Source organism: Phycodurus eques, chromosome 6 (assembly GCF_024500275.1).
Source record: "Phycodurus eques isolate BA_2022a chromosome 6, UOR_Pequ_1.1, whole genome shotgun sequence".
Lineage (NCBI taxonomy): Eukaryota > Metazoa > Chordata > Actinopteri > Syngnathiformes > Syngnathidae > Phycodurus > Phycodurus eques.
Window position 1 is genome coordinate 21,635,916 of NC_084530.1, and position 17,988 is coordinate 21,653,903.

Here is a 17,988-nt window from a genome sequence, read left to right on the forward strand (position 1 = left end):
GCGTATGCTTATTATTACCCCGCATGCATGGCAAAATCCCCCACACCAACACACACCTTTTTGTTCACAGGCTCTCTCGCTTTCTCAGCAGGGGGGACCACGAGGAGAAGCACGGCCATGAGGGAGTGCGGGACGGAGCTGCTGAGTAGTTTCCCAGTCGCCATGACAACCTCACACTCTGCCATCTCCACCGCCGTCTTCATGATCTAATTCAACCATCCGGATCGGGAAGCGCAAGGAGTAGCCAGACCTGCCGGTTCTCCTTCGTCGGGATGGCTGCCCATCGGCGGACGGGAAGGCACGGTGGTGCCATGGAAGTAACGCCAACATCCGTGTGTGTTTGAGAGTGTCTGTGTGTGTGTGTGTGCCTGTGTGTGTTGCCTGGAAACCGCCACCATGCCAGTACACCAGATCACGGTGGTCCCAGCTAGGGAGAACGGCAAGCGCGCCCTTCGGCCTAAAGACAGGAACGAGGTAAGGTCCTGGCCCATTTCTTAGGGCATGGAGAAGCATCTTATGAACAACAGATACAGTTCTTAATACAGAGGTACCGCCAAAGTCAAGCAATTTGGATTTAAACCAAAACCTTCTGGGAAAAGTATGCAAACAAAACTACTTGGAGTTCAAACTATCATGTCAGCAAATCTGGTGAGATTTCAGATCAGTGAGCATCGAAAGCAGGGGTGGGCAAAATATGGCCCACTCCAATTTTGAATCTGACCCACCGAAAATTTACATAATCAATTACACTGTAAGTTTTGTTGTATTAATTTCGCTTTTTTTTTTTTTTACCTAAGATTGGTGCATTAAGATATTTTCAATTGTTTTTCATTCTTATTCCTATTAAATCATTAGTTAATGTATGTAAATAATAAAATAAAAATATTACTAAAATAAAATATTCCATATTGCTAGCCTATTAGCTTATTGATGTCTAAATCATTCTTAACTTACATTACCAAATCAATACAAAAATACTAATATGCTTGCTAAAAATTTTATTTGTTTTCCAAAAACGTTCAAATATGACTTAGACAACTGTGCTATTTAAGTATGTTAATGATATACAGTACATTTGACATTTCCGTGTATTTATTTGATCAAATACAGTCGACTCCCACTAATTTGCAATTCGTCATTCGCAAATTCACCCATTAGCGGAGTTTTTGGGAACATCCCCCCACTTTTTTTGTTTTTGTTTTTTTGTTTTACAGAGCCCTCAGCTAATTTTTATCCATCCCTTCCATCCATTTTCTGAGCCGCTTCTCCTCACTAGGGTCGCAGGTGTGCTGGAGCCTATCCCAGCTGTCATCGGGCAGGAGGTCGGGTACACCCTGAAATGGTTGCCAGCCAATTGCAGGGCACATACAAACAAACAACCATTCGCACTCACAGTCACACCTACGGGCAATTTAGAGTCTCCAATTCATGCATGTTTTTGGGATGTGTTAGGAAACCGGAGTGCCCGGAGAAAACCCACGCAGGCATGGGGGGAACATGCAAACTCCACACAGGCGGGACCGGGGATTGAACCCCGCTCCTCAGAACTGTGAGGCTGACCCTCTAACCAGTCGTTCACCGTGCCTCCTAATTTTTATTTTTCTAAATTTATTTTTCCCCACTTATTTGTTTATTTTTCAGTATTTACTTATTTATTTTTAATTTTTTACATAATGAGCCTCAATTATTTGCGGACATTTACTCTTCGCGAGTAGCAGGAGTCTACTGTAATTGGTTAATTAGTTAATTATAAGATGGAGAACCACAGTTGCTAACGCACTTTCAGCCATTTATTAAACGGCACAAAATGTCAAACACACAAATACAAAATGAGAAAACTCGCAAGGAACATGGAGAAGATGCTGAGACTGAACTAAATGCGTGGTAAACAGCCAACCAGAGCTGGAGTCAGAGCTCCTGATGTCATTTACTAGGCCACACCCCTTAAAGGCACAAGTCAACACACGAATGCTACAATGTGCGCGTGTGCGTCCATTTCCATCAATTGACAGTCTTTTCCCACTCACACACAATGAGCTTTTATCATTCTTTGCGGACTTTGTTTTTATTTATTTATTTTATTTTGTTTTTTTTATAAAGTGTGACATGACAACCGTTGAGCGTCTCACGTCGCATGGTTACGTCACAGACACACGCAAACACAGTAAATGTGTGTTTTCCTAGACAGTGAGAAGGGAACAGCCAGATTTAGACATGAACTGTGATTTGAACTCTGTGCTAAAGAGTTGACGGATTACAGTATCATTACTCAACTTTTTATACAGACCTACAGAACTGCCCCTGTCCACAACATTAGACACATTAGCAAAAAGTCTGTTCAGACATTCTGCCTTTACAAATATGATCAAGCATACTTTGCAGAGGTATTCATTGAACAATATGTTTTAGTTTGCTTGTACAGTGGTCCCTTTAAGTACCGTTCAAGTTGAATTTGTTCCGTGATGTCATGCTCGTTAATTTAAATCACTAGTATCTCAAATTATCTTTCCACATTGAAATGAAAGGAAATGCCATTAATCTATTCCAGCTCCCTCCCCCCAAAAAAAACATTTTGTAGCGTTTTTAATGCAAAAATATTACTCTTTAATATTGTACTTTAAACTGTACTGTAAACATACTGTTTCATATTTAGTTTGACAGTCAATTTCAACTGGTATTGGTGCTAAATAGATTAAAGCCTCTTTTCTGAAGAATATTTACGAATTCTATGTGCCAAACTGCCACTTGATGTGAAGTGAGTTGAGTTTACTTCACTGCCATCATACGGTGCTCGTATCTCAAGTTTCCGCTGACTAGACAAAGCAAAAAAATCAGCTGAATGACAGCTCATATCTCGAAAAACTAAGTCAAGTCACTCATATCTCATGGTACCTCTGTAGTTTGCAGAATTGTGCAATATGAGCGATTCTTAATAGTCTTGAACCGCATTATGTAGCTAAATAAGATGACGAGAAATATTAGAAACAGGTTTCAGTATGATCCAAAATATTAATCCTGTGAGGGAAATTAAGGTGTCTCAGCAGAAATATTTAAACATGGTTATAATATTTGTCATTATTATTATCCGTGTGGAACAATAAATACTACACAATCCTGTTATATAGCGAATAATCCACAATATAAATGCAATTAAAAAATCTGCAATGCATTGAAGTTGTAAAAAGGAAACTGAACTCATAAATGTATGATCGCCTCATGTTATTACATATAGACAAAACATGGATATGTAGTTTTGTATCATTGAGTACTCAAATTTAAGTACTTGTATTCGGTTAAAAAAAGTGGTATCGGTGAATCCCTATTACAGTGGTGCATCGTTCCGTGACGATGCTCGTAACTCAAAACCTCTTGTATCTCCAATCATCTTTCCTCATTGAAATGAATGGAAATGTAATTAATCTGTTCCAGCCTCTGCCTAAAAACCCACATTTTTGTTTGTTTGTGATTTTTAATAAGCAAAAATAGCACTCTATAATATTGTGCTTTATTTTTAAAAACATACAGTAATAACATCATTAAGTAGAATGTTAAGGATTAAACAATTGCATCATGATTTAATGCTGTAATTCAATTCATTATGCTGGTGTGCCCGCCTTGGCCATCAGTAGACAGTATGATGCTGTTCAGTTATGCAGACACAAACGAAGAAGAATAGACATTTACTTCTACTACTACTACTACTATTGTAAGTGACTCAGTAAGATGCTGTAATATGTCATTTTCCGTAGAGGATTATAAATATATGGCTTTCAGTATTGTTATATTATCTGTCTAAATGTATTGCTTCACTGTTTGTGTATACAAATGCGTTTCTTCTACAATCGTGACTATCTGACTATCTAGTTTGACAGTAAACTTCAACTTGGCGTGGCATTTAACAGCTTGAAGCCTCTTTTTAAAAAAAAAAAAAATTTTCACCATTTGCCAAAATGCTGCTTAATGTGGAGTTGAATTGAGTTCACTGCCACCATACAGCACTTGTATCTCAAGTTTGCAGTAAGCAAAAAAAAAAAAAATCATCCGAATGACGTTCGTATCTCAAGGCAGTAGTCTGTAGTAGTATATATTTAAATATATAGCTCTCACGCCCAACCATTTAATCCCTCCAGCACATCCTACACAAGTAGCATGCACATGTTCCACTCACCTGTCTTCAACCTGCATCACAGCCAAGAGGGAGTCGGCACAAAGGCAGGTAGGCCATAGCTGCGTGGCTAATTGCTAATTTTCATCACAATTAGGCTGCAATTCATTTGGAATAGCTTGATCGTGTTGACAAGGGGAAGCAAGCAATATATGGATGACGTCGCTTTAGCACTTCACCAAATAGCTCTAGTTCATGTTCGTAGCATATCGTAAACTGAAAGGGAATGAGCATGTTAAAGAGCTGTTTTAAAGTAGAGACAAATAGATCTAGAATTTAGACATCACGTTGACTCTCTTATAAGTCTATTCTTACTTAAATTAGGTCTTATTTCTAAATATAGGTATTTAACACTCATTCATTTGGTCTGAAAGGCTCTTTTTTACATTTTCAAATGATAAATATACTGAATGTTTAAAATAAAAATTTTCTACATATAAAAACAGGGATTTCTTTTTATTTTATTTTTTTACTCAACCGTATAGTATTAGGTACCTGTAGGGCGTAGGCCTATAGGCTGAATTTGTAAACAAAAAGATTATTTTTACATTGGTCAATGCATCAAAAAGGTCAACACACCCCTTTTCAAACACCAGGGTTTTGTGATATAAAAGTGAGACCTAGATAAATGAAAAGTTTTTTCACTATCAATGTTATTTGACCTATAACCTCGACAAGACTATTGGAAAACAAAAGAAATGAAAGACCTACTTGAACAGCTGAACTTTACCTCTGGTTAATCAAACACACTTTAATGATGGTAGGTGTGTGCTCTCATTTAACATTAGTTTCAATGTGATTGGTCAATTCACAGCCACGTCCCTAGTTATGAGGGTGTGTACACTTGTGCAACTACATTGTCTCTGTCGTTTATTTTTACTTACTTACTATTTTTATTTTTTTTACAATTTGAACTTGGGTTGTAGACTTTATATTACTGTATTTTTATATTTTTAATAATAAAAAGGGACTAAATATTCTTATTTGTTTAACTCAAGGTCACTGATGGTGTAGCGGTACACTCGCCTGACTTTGGTGCGGGCAGCGTGGGTTCAGTTCCCACTCAGTGACGGTGTGAATGTGAGTGCGAATGGTTGTCCGTGTCTATATGTGCCCTGCGATTGACTGGCGACCAGTTCAGGGTTTAGTCCGCCTTTCGCCCGAAGTCAGCTGGGATAGGCTCCAGCGCCCTGTGACTCTAACCAGGATACGCGGTGTTGAAAATGGATGGATGGATGCATGGATGGATGTTTAACTCTAAAGCAGAGTGTACCAGGCATCTATTTGGGTTAGGTGTTTTTTAAGAGGGTGTTTGTGCACGTTTGTAGATGTTTATTTAGGGGTAGGCTCCTATCTGGAGAAATCTTTTTGATTTAGGTAAAACGGAATTAAAATAGTCCTTTTTTTCTTACTCAACTATAGGCAGTACAGGGCATTTATTAGTGAATGAATGATCATGCTTTTCTGTTAGTTTAAGTGGCAGAATTCCTTTGCTAACAAATCCAGATTGAAGAATGTAGACTGCATAAATAAATGAGCTAAAAGCTAACCGCCAAAGTTGAGGTTTCCTTAGTTTTCCCAAGTAATGACAAATGTGCATTTTCCGCCCTTCGCCTGTCGTCAATTGATAATTTGTTTTATGTTTCAAAAAAGTGGTTGACCAGAAACAAGTTATGAGCAACTGAACCATAAATTCGACAACAATTAGCGTCTTTTAATAACATTTCCAGACTCATGGTGATGATTCTACACACACACACACACACACACACACACGCACACACACGCACACGCGTGAGCGCAAGCACAGCCGCTAATAGCAAATCAGGCTAGCAGCAAATCCCTTGATCAGCTTAAATGAGACACTCTTGTCTTTTTGCAGAGGTGGCTCTTTTCTTTATGCTTTTTCCCCCCACAGCTGTGTCTCTTTTCTTTATGCTTTTTTGTTCTCTGTTCTCAAGTGTCTTAGTAACATGTCAATGGGATGCTTTTGTTAAGATACCCCAATTGTAGAAATGATTTATAAAAAACAGTCCAATTATTGAATAAAACAAAACAAAATCGAATAAAATGTGAAAAAGATCCCATTCTCTTTCTCGTTATAAGAGTTCATAAAAAACATTTTTTTTAATGAGAATAATTTTTGACAAATTACAAAATATTTTTTTTTAAATGTAATGAAATACATCAAGGAATTTTGAATATTTTCTCATTATAAAAGAGTTTATTTTATTTTTAAAAATGACCAAAAATCATTGTCAAGTCATAGAATACATATTTTAAAATCCAGTCAGATTTTCTAATACAATTTAAAAAATGACAAAAATTATTGTCAAATTAACAAATTAATACAAACAAAATGTGATAACATAAAAATGTTTTCTCATTAAAAGAGTTGATTTTGAACAAGAGGGAAAAAAAATCATTGTCAAATTACAGAATAAATGTGTTAGAATTTGGATTTATTCCTCATTATCAATTAGTTAAATTACCAAATAAAATAATCTACTTTTTTCCTTATTGTAAGATTTAATTTAAAATGAGAATATCATTCAAGTTACCCAACAAATTGAATATTAATTATCTAATCAAATAAAAAATAAAAATAAAAATTTGTTTCCTCATCATTAGAGTTAGTTTCATTTAAAAAATCATCATAAAATTACAGAATAAATAAAAAACCCTTAATACTTTTTCCTTTCAGTTTTAAAAATTCCCGGTTTCTTAGTAATGTCTTTGATCAAGCATTTCTTTTTTTTGTATAATGCGCTCTATTGACTTTTTTATTTTTTGGCAAATACACGAGAAATTACAGGAAATGGAAAATGCCATAGTCATTGTTTTACAACCCTTTGGGCAACAGATATTTGAACACAAATTATGGAAACCACACATGACAAATAATATAATACTCACTGGCATATATTCTATATCCTCTACGAAAATTTACTAATATTACAGCAACTCACTGAGTAGTAGAAGAAGTGTTTGTGTCTGCATGACTGTATTATACAGTAGTGAAGCCCCGTGGCCAAGGCGAGCACACCAGAAGGAGCAGCACACTGAATTGGATTGCCGCATTAAATCATGTTGCACAAACTGTTAAATGCTTTAAATTCTATTTAAGTATGTTATTACTCTGTTGTTAAAAAGTACAATATTATATAGTGCTTTTTTTTTCTAATTAACAAACAAAAACAGAATTTTTTTTTTTGGGGGGGTGGCTGGACAAATTAATAATAGCATTTTCATTCAATTCAAAAGGGAAAGATGATTTGAGATACAAGTATTTTGAGTTACAAGCGTAGTCACGGAGCGAATTAAACTCGTATCTCAAGCCACCACTGCAGTCTGCTTACCTTTAAATATAAGACATGCATTTAGCTCGTTAGCTCGATCATACTGATTGTTTTTCAGGACTGTTTGAGGTGTTGTCACAGTTGGAACATTGGAGATTGCGCAGGTTGATCACGTGCCGTTTTAAATAAAAGCATCATTCCGCCATAATGCTTTTCTGTCATCTCCTTTTCACTCTTTACGCTTCAGGGCCCTCAAGCCAAGACCCCCGGTCGCTCAGGGAGTCGATCCAGCAACATCTCCAAGGTAATCAACCGCACAGGGTTTTGACCTCCTGGAGTGTTTTGCTTATCAAAAAAAACAACATTCGATTGCACCATAGGAAATAAATTGACTTTTGAAGTCACCACACTGTTTCATGCGATCACTTCCAGGCGAGCAACTCGACAGCGGGACAAACCAGCGCATCCAAGACGTCAGTCACTCCGTCTTCTCAGGATATTTGCAGGTAAAGCGTTTACCGTCTTTTTAAGAATTGCCCAACATATCGTAACAACCCGCACAGGAATATATGAAACTGAAGAACTCCCCCGATGGGCTCAGGTGTGTGACTGTGAAAGTGTGTGTATGTGTGTGCATGCGTGTGTGTGTGTGTGTTTCTGTGTGTGCGTGTGCGCGTGCGTACATGCCCTCATGTTTCGATGAAGGGCCATTAGGTACATTATTCAGGCTTACATACTTCACACATTAAGGAAAAGCTCTAATAGAAACAAGTGAGACTCTCTTAAATACACGATTTAAAAGCTCTCATACACAATCTGAAATGCATAGTTCAGTACAGTGGTGCCTTGAGATACGACTGACTCGACTCATTACTTTTTCGAGTTACGCTCCGTCGTTCATCTGATTTTAAAATTGTTTTATTTATTTTTTATTTGTATTTATTTATTTTTGCTTCGACTTGAAAGTGCAAACTTGAGATACGAGTGCTGCATGGTGGCAGTGAACTCAGTTCAACTCATTTCACAGGTCACAGTAAGAGGTTTCAAGTTGTTTAATGCTCTCTCAATTTAAATTTACATCACATAAAACTAGGATAATTATACTTTGTGTATTTAAAACAACATAGCTTTGACTTTTAAAAAGGTTTGCTTAGCTTAATGCTAACAAACAATGCAAAACATCATTGACATACTAATGGTTAGCAACGATAGTCACGGTTTTAGAAGAAATTGGTATTTGAACACAAACGGTGGAGCAACACATTTAGGCAGGTAATATAACAAAACTTACAGGCATATATTCTTTATCCTCTACGAGGAATTACTAATATTAAGGCATCTCATTTAGTCACTTGTATTAATAGAAGAAGAAGTCTATTCATTGTTTGTGTCTACATGACTGTACATTATTATACTGCTTCCTGGTGGTCAGGCAAGCATGGTCTTCAGAACGCATGAAACTCGTATCTCAAGACACCACTTTATTATATGAGCGCATTTCAGTATGATGTGTGAAAGGATTTCAGGAGTGTGTGTGAGAGCATTTCAGTAGTGTCTATAAGAGCCTTTCACAAGAGTGTGTAAGAGGTAATCCTAAATTATGTTCCTGATAGCCCCTCACATGTCACCCCACTGTGTTCATGCCATTGCCATCTCCCTTTCATATGTCGTAAATATTGTGTATACATGTGTAAATAACTAGATATAAGCGTCTGAACACATTTAATCGTGTTTTACGTGCTAAATTTTAGCTGTAGGTGGGTTCAGATTCAGATGAAACATACAGGATAAATATGGAGTACATGGATGTAACAAATTGTGTCTAACATAATTTTATTTGAAGAATGCATTGTCCAATTGTCATGTAAATACATAAAATTGAATAAAATTAGAACAATGATAATTTAAAAATTAGATTTTTTTAAAAATAAAATTAAAAAAATGTGTCAAGAATATAATAATTTCTCATTCTCAAAGAGTTCATTTTATTCTTTTAAAATGACCAAAAATTCATTGCCAAGTTACAGAATAAAAATCAAGTTACAAAATGAAATCTAATTTAATTTTTGTATTTAATTTTAAAAAATTTCAGTCATTCTCAATTAACAAACAAAAAAAATCTAATTCCTCATAAGAGTTCATTCAATTTTCAAAATGACAAAAAATCATTATTACAAACAATCTAATGTGGATTTTTTCCCCCTCATTAACAATTAGTTAATTTGATTTAATTTAAATTTACCACATAAGAAGAAGAATAATCTCATCAAATTTTCTTTCCTATTTTAAAACTGCAAATTACATTTTTTAAATGAGAGAAATATACAAATGACTCAACATTTTCTCATTCTAAGTGTAATTTTTATTATACATTGTTCTCATTAGTAATGATTTAATTTAATTTATTTTGAATTTACCAAATGAATGGAAGAAGAGATCTAATAACGATCTGATTCTTTTATTATAAAAAAAAAGTTCATTTAATATAAAAATGAGGGAAAATAGTGATATTACGGAACAAATTGAATCTTAATCTTAGTAATTTTTTCTCATCATAAAAGTTCATTTAATTTTTAAAATGAGAATAATTGTTATGAAATAACAGAATAAATACCAAAATAATCATCAATAAGAAAATGTTTTTTCCAGTTAATAGAAAAGTTCGATGGATTTTTCATTTTTTACATTTAATTAAAAAAATTTATTTTGCTACCTCATTGAGAACACCGTCATCTCATCTCAGCATCCATGTGTATGTATGTGTGTTTGTTTGTGTGTGTTTGTGCGCACATGTTCAGTGTTGTCCAGCTGACCCGCATTGAGGAGGATGCGTCCGAATTGCCCAACCCCAGCAACAGCAAGAGCCCGCGCCCCGCCACCATGACAATCCCCAGCGCCACCCGGGGTTCCTCAGCTCCGGCCCCTAAGAAGCGGGTGAAGCGTCGCCACCGGCGGAAGAGGAACAGCTTCGGCCCATTGGACTGCGTGGAGGCCAAAGACCCGGACCGCAGCTCTGACCGCAGCGAGCAGGGCGAGGCGCGGTCAGAGCGTCCCTCGCGGGCACACCGGGAGCCCCCGCTGCGCATCTGCTGCTTGGACTCAACCTCTGAGGATGAGAAGCCGGTGACCCGAAGCTGGAGTAAGGAGAAGTCGAGGCGGGCTCGGCACCGCAGCCAGAGCAAAGGCGGTGAGGACGTGACAGAAGTGATGGAGTTGCAGTCGGTGGGCTCCGACGAGGGGAAGGAGAACCAACCCCTGGTGGTGGATGATGGTGTGAAAAAACGACTCATTAGCGGTAGCAGTGGGCACAGCTCGCTGAGGGAAAGCTTGCCCAGTATGGACAAGGAGCCTAGTCCGGCTAACAGTTCCTCGGAGGATGGTGAGGAGGAGCTGATCACAAAAAAGTATCAGGAGAAAGGGGCGGGGCACGGAGACATGGCAGTGCCCGTGGTGGTGCCCACGCCTCAGAAGGGCTGCGGTGTCAATGGCGCCCTGCCTCGCGCCTGCTCCGATGACTCTGAGATGGAGGTGTGCAGGTCAGTCGGCGTGTGTACAGGGACACGCTGCCTGTAGGACATTCCTAACAGGGTCAACAATACTGTTACAGGTTTAACTCTGAGCTGAAAAAAAAGACATAGGTACTGTTTTAAATAATGAGATCAATGCTAGCTTCTATTGTGTTTGTGGCTGCTACTTTAAATTAAAAATGAGAAAAATCATTGGCAAATTACCAAATAAATAATAATTAAAAAGAATAATATTTTGCAAAGATGATGGTTATGATTTTTTTCTTCATTATAAAAGAGTTAATTTAATTTTAAACATGAAAAAAGATAATCATTTTCAAATGAAAAAAATATATATATTTTTTTAATAATTCTTTTTGCATTATAACATTTTAAACATGACTAAAAGGTGGTCAAATTATTTGATGAATTAAATTCATTGTCAGATTACTACACTAATGAAATGAATTGTATTGAAAGATTCTTATCATTCGTTTAATCCTTAAAATGACAAGCTCCTTGTCAAATCAGTAGATATCGGTTGAATAAGAAAAGTAATAAATCATTTCTGTATATACATCTTTTAATATTTTGTTCTCATAAAGGGTTAATGTTTAAAATGAGAAACTTTTGTCAAAGATCTGGTCTACCTTGTTATTTGTGGTTAAATTGTCATTGCAACAAATACTGTAAGTAAAATGTGCTATAATTCTTACATTTTGGGGTATTTTGATGAAAAGCATTTCACAGACATTAAGACACTTAGCAAGTCTTCAAAATTGTGGGAGAAAATTAATCGCTCCTTAAAGCAGTTCGTCTGCTGGGATTGAGTGACAAGCGTGGCTGCCGCAGTTTTGTTTCTTTGTCATACAGAGAAACCTTCCCTGGCACCGCTTTTCTCCAGCTGCGAGAACCGTTGGTAATTTTGGATTTTGTCACCAGCTTAGTGTGAAAGAGACACATGTACACAAAGGGGATTTTTTAATAATAGGAGCGCTTATATGTTTACGTGTTGCAGGATCTGCCACTGTGAGGGTGATGAGGAGTGCCCCCTGATCATGCCGTGTCACTGTACAGGCAGCCTGAGCTTTGTGCACCACGCGTGTCTCTACCAGTGGATCAAATCCTCAGACACGCGCTGTTGCGAGCTCTGCAAGTTTGATTTCATCATGGAGACCAAACTCAAACCTCTGCGCAAGGTACACACACTAAATACCAGAGGTGGCAAAAGTACTCACACTTTTTACTTAAGCAGGTTGTACTTATACTTCTGCAAAAAAAAAAAATGGTAAAAGTAGAAGTGTTGAATGATAAATCCTGGTCAAAGGGTTCCTCACTGTGCCGCTTGGTGTGAGCGCAAAGGAGTCTAAAGCAGCTACAGTATATCACTAGAAACTTTGCCTCTGACGTTGTGCGAACCAAAGATTACCTCAGTTTTATCAGAGTAGGAAATTATCGGTCAGCCAACACTTGATTTCTTGAAGATTTGTGGTTAGTATCCTCAGGTTTCACAGATAGAGAAGGTAGGGGTTGCGTGTCATCGCCATAGCAGTGAATGTTGAAAGAGTGTTTTTTTTAATAATACTACCCAACGGAAGCATGTAGAGACTTAAGAGTATACTAGTCCGAATACGGACCTCTGCGGGACACCACGACTAAGTCTTATTATACACCACAGGTGTCAAACTGCTGGCCCAGGGGCCAGATCCGGCCCGCCACATCATTTTATGTGGCCTGCGAAAGCAAATCAAAATTGCTCATTGTGTTCTGGTGTAATACCGTTGAGATATTTGCAAGCATTTTTTTGTTACCAATCCCACTTTGAAAAGAAATGTAATAGTCAAAAAACTTGTTTTTATTGGCTTCTGATTTCAAAACTGGTTATTCATCAATGTGTTGTGTATACTGTATGTAACTACAGTATATGAGGTAATCTTTCATTTATATGGGTTCACAGTTGTAGCTGCCCTGCGAGGGAGGTCATAAATACGATATATAAGCCCGTGACAAAAAGGAGTTTGACACCCCTGTTATACACATTGAATCTTTATTACCAATATTTCTGAACCGTTGGCAAACTGACGTTGTAATTCGTTAATGCTAACATTAACTGGAAAACGCATTAATGGACTAAGAAATAGGATCGATAGTTGCAGTGTTAGAACCCTTTAAGCAACAGATATTCAAACACACGTAGACAGACAGTATCACAGTACTCACAGGCATATATTCTTTAGTCACTGCGGAAAAAAATGACTCACCTTATTGAAACATATTGAGTCACTGGGAATTATTGTGTCTCGCCTTCATTTGTCTGCATGGCTGTATTATACTGCCCCCAAGGCAGGCACGCAAGAAGGTGCAGCACAAGGAATTAAATTGCAGCATTAAATCGTGATGCACAAACTGTTTCATTCTTTACGTTCTATTTAATTATGTTATTACTCTGTTTTTATAAAGTCCATTTTTATAGAGTGCTATTTCTCATTAAAAAACACATAGTTTTTTGTTAGTTTTTTTGGGGAGGCTGTAATGTATTAATGACATTTCCATTCATTTCAATGGGGAAAGATGATATGAGATACAAGTGTTTTGAATTACGAGCGTGGTCACAGAACAAATTAAAGTTGTGTCTGCTTGCCACCAATGCTAAATACACATTCATTGAGATCAAATGTTTGTCAAATTTTCTTCGCTAGTGGGAGAAGTTGCACATGTCCAAGAGCGAGAGGAGGAAGATCTACTGCTCAGTGTTGTTCCACCTCATAGCAATAGTGTGCATGCTGTGGTCTGTCTACATCCTCATCAAGAGGACCACAGAGGAGATCAAACTGGGCAAGAATGGTCAGTACCCCTTGTGTGTCGTCGTTACACCCCCCCACACACAAAAAAGGATTGAAAACACATTTGGTTATCTTTGGGCTTAAAGTAACAAACCCTTACATACTGTTTGGATCAAATATTGACGGCACTAAAAATATTAATTAACAGGCCATCCTAAAAGGGGTTTGTAATGGGTATACAGTAGATGCCACGAGATGGTGGCAAAGCACTTAAAATGGAGAGGACCACAGAGCACCAACACCATGCATCGAGAGTGTGCATAGAAAATCAACAGTAAGTAAGGGTTACGAAAGTAAAATACGGGTAACTTAATTTTCATAGTATAGGCAATCTAAATACTGAACACAAAGCATTTCATTGCCCTCCAGAAGTCCACATGGTTCTTCTGTAGGGTTGGGCATCGTTTGAATTTCGACAATTCTGGTTCCCTGTTTCAATTGTGGTTCGAAATGATTCTCAATTCTTTTAGGGGGCAGGGTCAAAAATGTTTGTATGGTTTAAATCAGGGGTGTCCAAACTACAGTATGGTGATCCATTTTTTAGCGGCCCACAGTGTAAACTAAAATGAACATTTGACAGGGCCTGTGTCGTTTGACTTTTTTCTCGTAACCTTACATTCAAATGTAAATACTGTTGTTTCTTTTCCTTCTGTGTCATGGTGTGTCGTGCAGTGCTGTGCTGTGCGTAGTATAGTGCAGATGTGTCAAATTTAAATGTCACTCCGTAGAAATTAATTCATATATAAACATTTTAGCAAGAATAGTAGCAAGTCATTTGTTTTTGGTGATTGTATCCATGAAGTCAATCATGTGATAGTCACTGCTACTAAATAGTCAATACAACACAATATGTGTATCACGGCCACATGCCAGCTCAATGTGAAATACAGTAGTATATCAACACTTTATCTAGCTGCTTAGGCTTTACACATATATTCCGCAAGATGGCACCAAATCACTACTTTTATATTAGGCTTGCGCTTAAAAAAAGTATGGACAAAAACAGCAATTTTTTCAGCGATTAACAGTGCCTATGTTCCCAAAAATAACTGCAGCTAGGTCAATTAATGTGTCGCGAGTATGCAGAGGATCACTCTGTTGTTATTGCAACATTTTTCTCCTCCTCTCACGCCATTATTTTTGTAACTTTATGACATTATTGCAACTTTATGACTGTATTCTGGAAAGATTATAACATTACTATGGATCATCGATTCTCAAAGTATGGCACGGTACACAAAAGAATCACTGCCAAAATACAGTTCGGTTGTATTTAACTGTTAAGTTCAGTACATTTGAGTTTAATCTTTTTGTTTTTAAACATTTATTCAAGTACAAATTTTATTTAACTTTTCTGTGTGATACATTGCAATTGAATCATTAAGTACCAGAGTATTTTTTACTTTCCTATATTTGAGCAGAGTGTGATGTTCAAATTGTGCATAATATTACAGTGGCTTAGCATAATATTAGATATACTGGACTTTTGAATACATAGGCCTACTAGACTGCTGTATTTTGATATTGGTCATGATGATGTTACTGAAAGTACGTTGTTAGATGGTATTTGATGTCAAAAGTTGGAACCACTGCTCTGGGTTGTCTTTTGAGACACCACATAGATCAGGGGTGTCAAACTCATTTTTGTCTCGGGCCGCATTGTAGTTATGATTTCCCTCAGAGGGCCATTAGAACAGTGAAACCATATAAATGTTTAATCACCAAATCATATTATTACCATTATACAACAAATTGAGGAATAACTGGTTTTGAAATCAGAAGACAAGGATAATATATTGTTCAAGTATTAAGTTACTGTAGAAGAAGGGTTTGGTAACAGAACAATGCAATATCAATAATGTTGTTTATTATTATAAACATTTGGAATTTGGGTACAGATTTTAGCAAAAATCACAGAAGTTGACGAGCATGATTTGCTTTCGCGGGCCACATAAAATGATGTGGCGGTCTGCATCTGGCCCCCGGGCCTTGAGTTTGACACCTATGACATGATAGATGCCAGGTTTAAACCAATCAGGATCCAGGAGGCATGGCCATGATACATGCTAATACAAATAGCAGTCTGTAGAAGTCATTTGTGTAAAAGAAAGCGTGGAAAAAAAGAAATTAACACTATTGATTGCAGAAGAATTTTGGCGGATTTCTCTCCTGAAGTACTACCGGTATACCCCCCAGGGTAAGCACAGCACTGCATCATGACCTACGACTGTGACCAATCGCGGTGCCCCCTGCAGACTGACTAACTACTATGCCTTGTCATTACCCAGGCGTACTGGAGTGGCCCTTCTGGACCAAGCTGATTGTGGTGGCCATCGGCTTCACAGGGGGCCTCATCTTCATGTACATCCAGGGCAAGGTGTACCTGCAGTTGTGGTGCCGCCTCAAGGCCTTCAACCGCATCATCACCGTGCAGAACTGCCCCGACAAGAACCGGCTCGCCAACGGAAAGCGCCAGGCGGCCGTGGAGATCCCTGTGGGGTCCACCCCACCAGACTCGGACGCCTCCCTGGGGGCGACGGTGGCGCCCAGGCACAATCCAGTTTGAAGGTGCCAACATTTTGCGTCAAGCTGGACTGGACTCAAGTATGTAATAAGATTCGTGCAGTTTTCTTAGTAGTAATTATTTACCGTTCTTTGAATACATACAGTAGCTAACAAACGTGAGGTCAGTGCTGCCTTGAGATAAGAGTGTAATTTATTTGGTGACCATGCTCTTAACTCAAATCGTTTGTATCTCAAATCATCTTTTCCCATTGAAATTAATGGAAATGCCGATAATCCTTTCCAGCCTCTCCAAAAAAGACAACAGAAAACTGTTTTGTTTTCTTTACAAAAATGCCATTCTACTTCATAAAAATGTACAGTAATTACATCATTAAATAGAATTCAATGCACATCTTTAAGTTTGAGCTCGCAAGTCAAAGCAAAAAAATTAAAAATCGGCCAAACGACGGCTCATATCTTGGAAAGACTCTTAAATTGCGTCACGTGTATCTCAAGGCACCACTGTACATCCCTTTACATTTAAAACAAATATTGTATCTTTCTATGGGACAACACTGAAGAAATTTGCCACTCCCGTATGATCAGATACTCAGAGTTCTTTGTCATGCTGTACCATATTGAACATACAGTATTCAACTTCCAGTGACCAGTATGAGTGTGAGCGATAACACCAAATTCAACACACCTGCTCCCATTCACACCTGGGACCTTACACAAGGAGTTACACAAGGAGTCAAATGAAATGGGGAGGCAAAATGCCCAATTTGGACATTTTCACATATTGTAGGGGTGTACTTAGTTTTGTTGCCAGTGGTTTAGATATTAAGGGCTGATAAATTACTTTTTGGCAACAGTATATTTACTGTTATACTTCAAATTGTAGCACTGTCATTTCTTTCACATTGTCCCATGAAAAGATGCAATCAAATATTTACAAAAATGTGAAGGTGTTCTCACGTTTATGATACTGTACAAAAGTTTTCATTTACCTGACATGTTTCAGCAAACTCCATGTTTTTTTTCTGCGAAACAAACAATACACTTCATGTGTGTTTGTGTCTCTCAAGGTGAACACAAGCAGGCAGAGGACCGCTGTGACCACAAAGAGTGAGGATGAGGTCTCAGCACCAGAAAGGCTTGCTAATGCTCACTAATTATTGTATGTCATAAATTTTTGACACTTTCATTCCTCTTATGCACTTTGTCAAACAGCACTAAATACCCTCAATACATTCAGTTGAGCCAGGGGTGGGCAAAGTATGGCCCTCGGGCCACATGCGGCCCGATCTCTTCTTTAAATGAAATTAAAAGTGACTGAATTATTATTTTCATTGCTGAACAAATTAATGTATTTTACAACCACATTCTAACTTTTTTTGACCTCCTCTACGGATGACCTGGCTCATCTGTCAGTCTTAAAAATCATGTGGCCCTTGAGCGATGGAAAATGTGCCCACCCCTGTAGTTTAGTTTAGTTTAGTCACTAACCACTTTAGGGGTTCGATTACATTTGTATCATGTCAACTTTTGACAATGTCGGGTGTAAATTCAGAATTTAGCATTATGTTCTGTGATTAGGATTATTTTGCTTTTGCTGATTGGCCGGGTTCTAGAAGTCCGATGGTTTCTACTGCCTCATAGTGAGGCGA

The 17,988-nt window shown here is 37.7% G+C and overlaps 2 protein-coding genes across 6 annotated transcripts in view; both read left to right on the forward strand.

The window, feature by feature from the left end:
• On the forward strand, positions 1-17,498 carry marchf1 (membrane-associated ring finger (C3HC4) 1). 2 transcript variants are annotated; one of them, XM_061678669.1, is made up of 9 exons: positions 1-474; positions 7,712-7,768; positions 7,897-7,970; positions 10,263-11,000; positions 11,989-12,169; positions 13,670-13,814; positions 15,960-16,010; positions 16,102-16,417; positions 17,407-17,498. In XM_061678669.1, the coding sequence occupies exons 1-8, from the start codon at positions 397-399 to the stop codon at positions 16,377-16,379; spliced, it is 1,602 nt and encodes a 533-aa protein (XP_061534653.1). In that variant the 5' UTR covers positions 1-396; the 3' UTR covers positions 16,380-16,417; positions 17,407-17,498. The 2 variants fall into 2 exon arrangements, with proteins under 2 accessions (XP_061534653.1, XP_061534654.1); XM_061678670.1 differs by lacking the exon at positions 15,960-16,010 and having other exon boundaries at positions 2-474.
• tmem154 (transmembrane protein 154) overlaps positions 17,416-17,988 on the forward strand; it is a 20,385-nt gene continuing 19,812 nt past the window's right edge. For all 4 annotated transcript variants that reach the window (XM_061678674.1, XM_061678671.1, XM_061678673.1 and 1 more), the window contains exon 1: positions 17,416-17,498. The gene's annotated coding sequence lies outside the window, so the exon portion shown is untranslated. The remainder of the gene's footprint in view (positions 17,499-17,988) is intronic.

Coding starts and splice junctions, on each gene's coding strand:
- marchf1 (XM_061678669.1), top strand. CDS start 397: ATGCCAGTACACCAGATCACGGTGGTCCCAGCTAGGGAGAACGGCAAG. Junction 11,001..11,988: donor TCTGAGATGGAGGTGTGCAG/GTCAGTCGGCGT, acceptor TACGTGTTGCAG/GATCTGCCACTGTGAGGGTG. Junction 16,011..16,101: donor CTACCGGTATACCCCCCAGG/GTAAGCACAGCA, acceptor GTCATTACCCAG/GCGTACTGGAGTGGCCCTTC.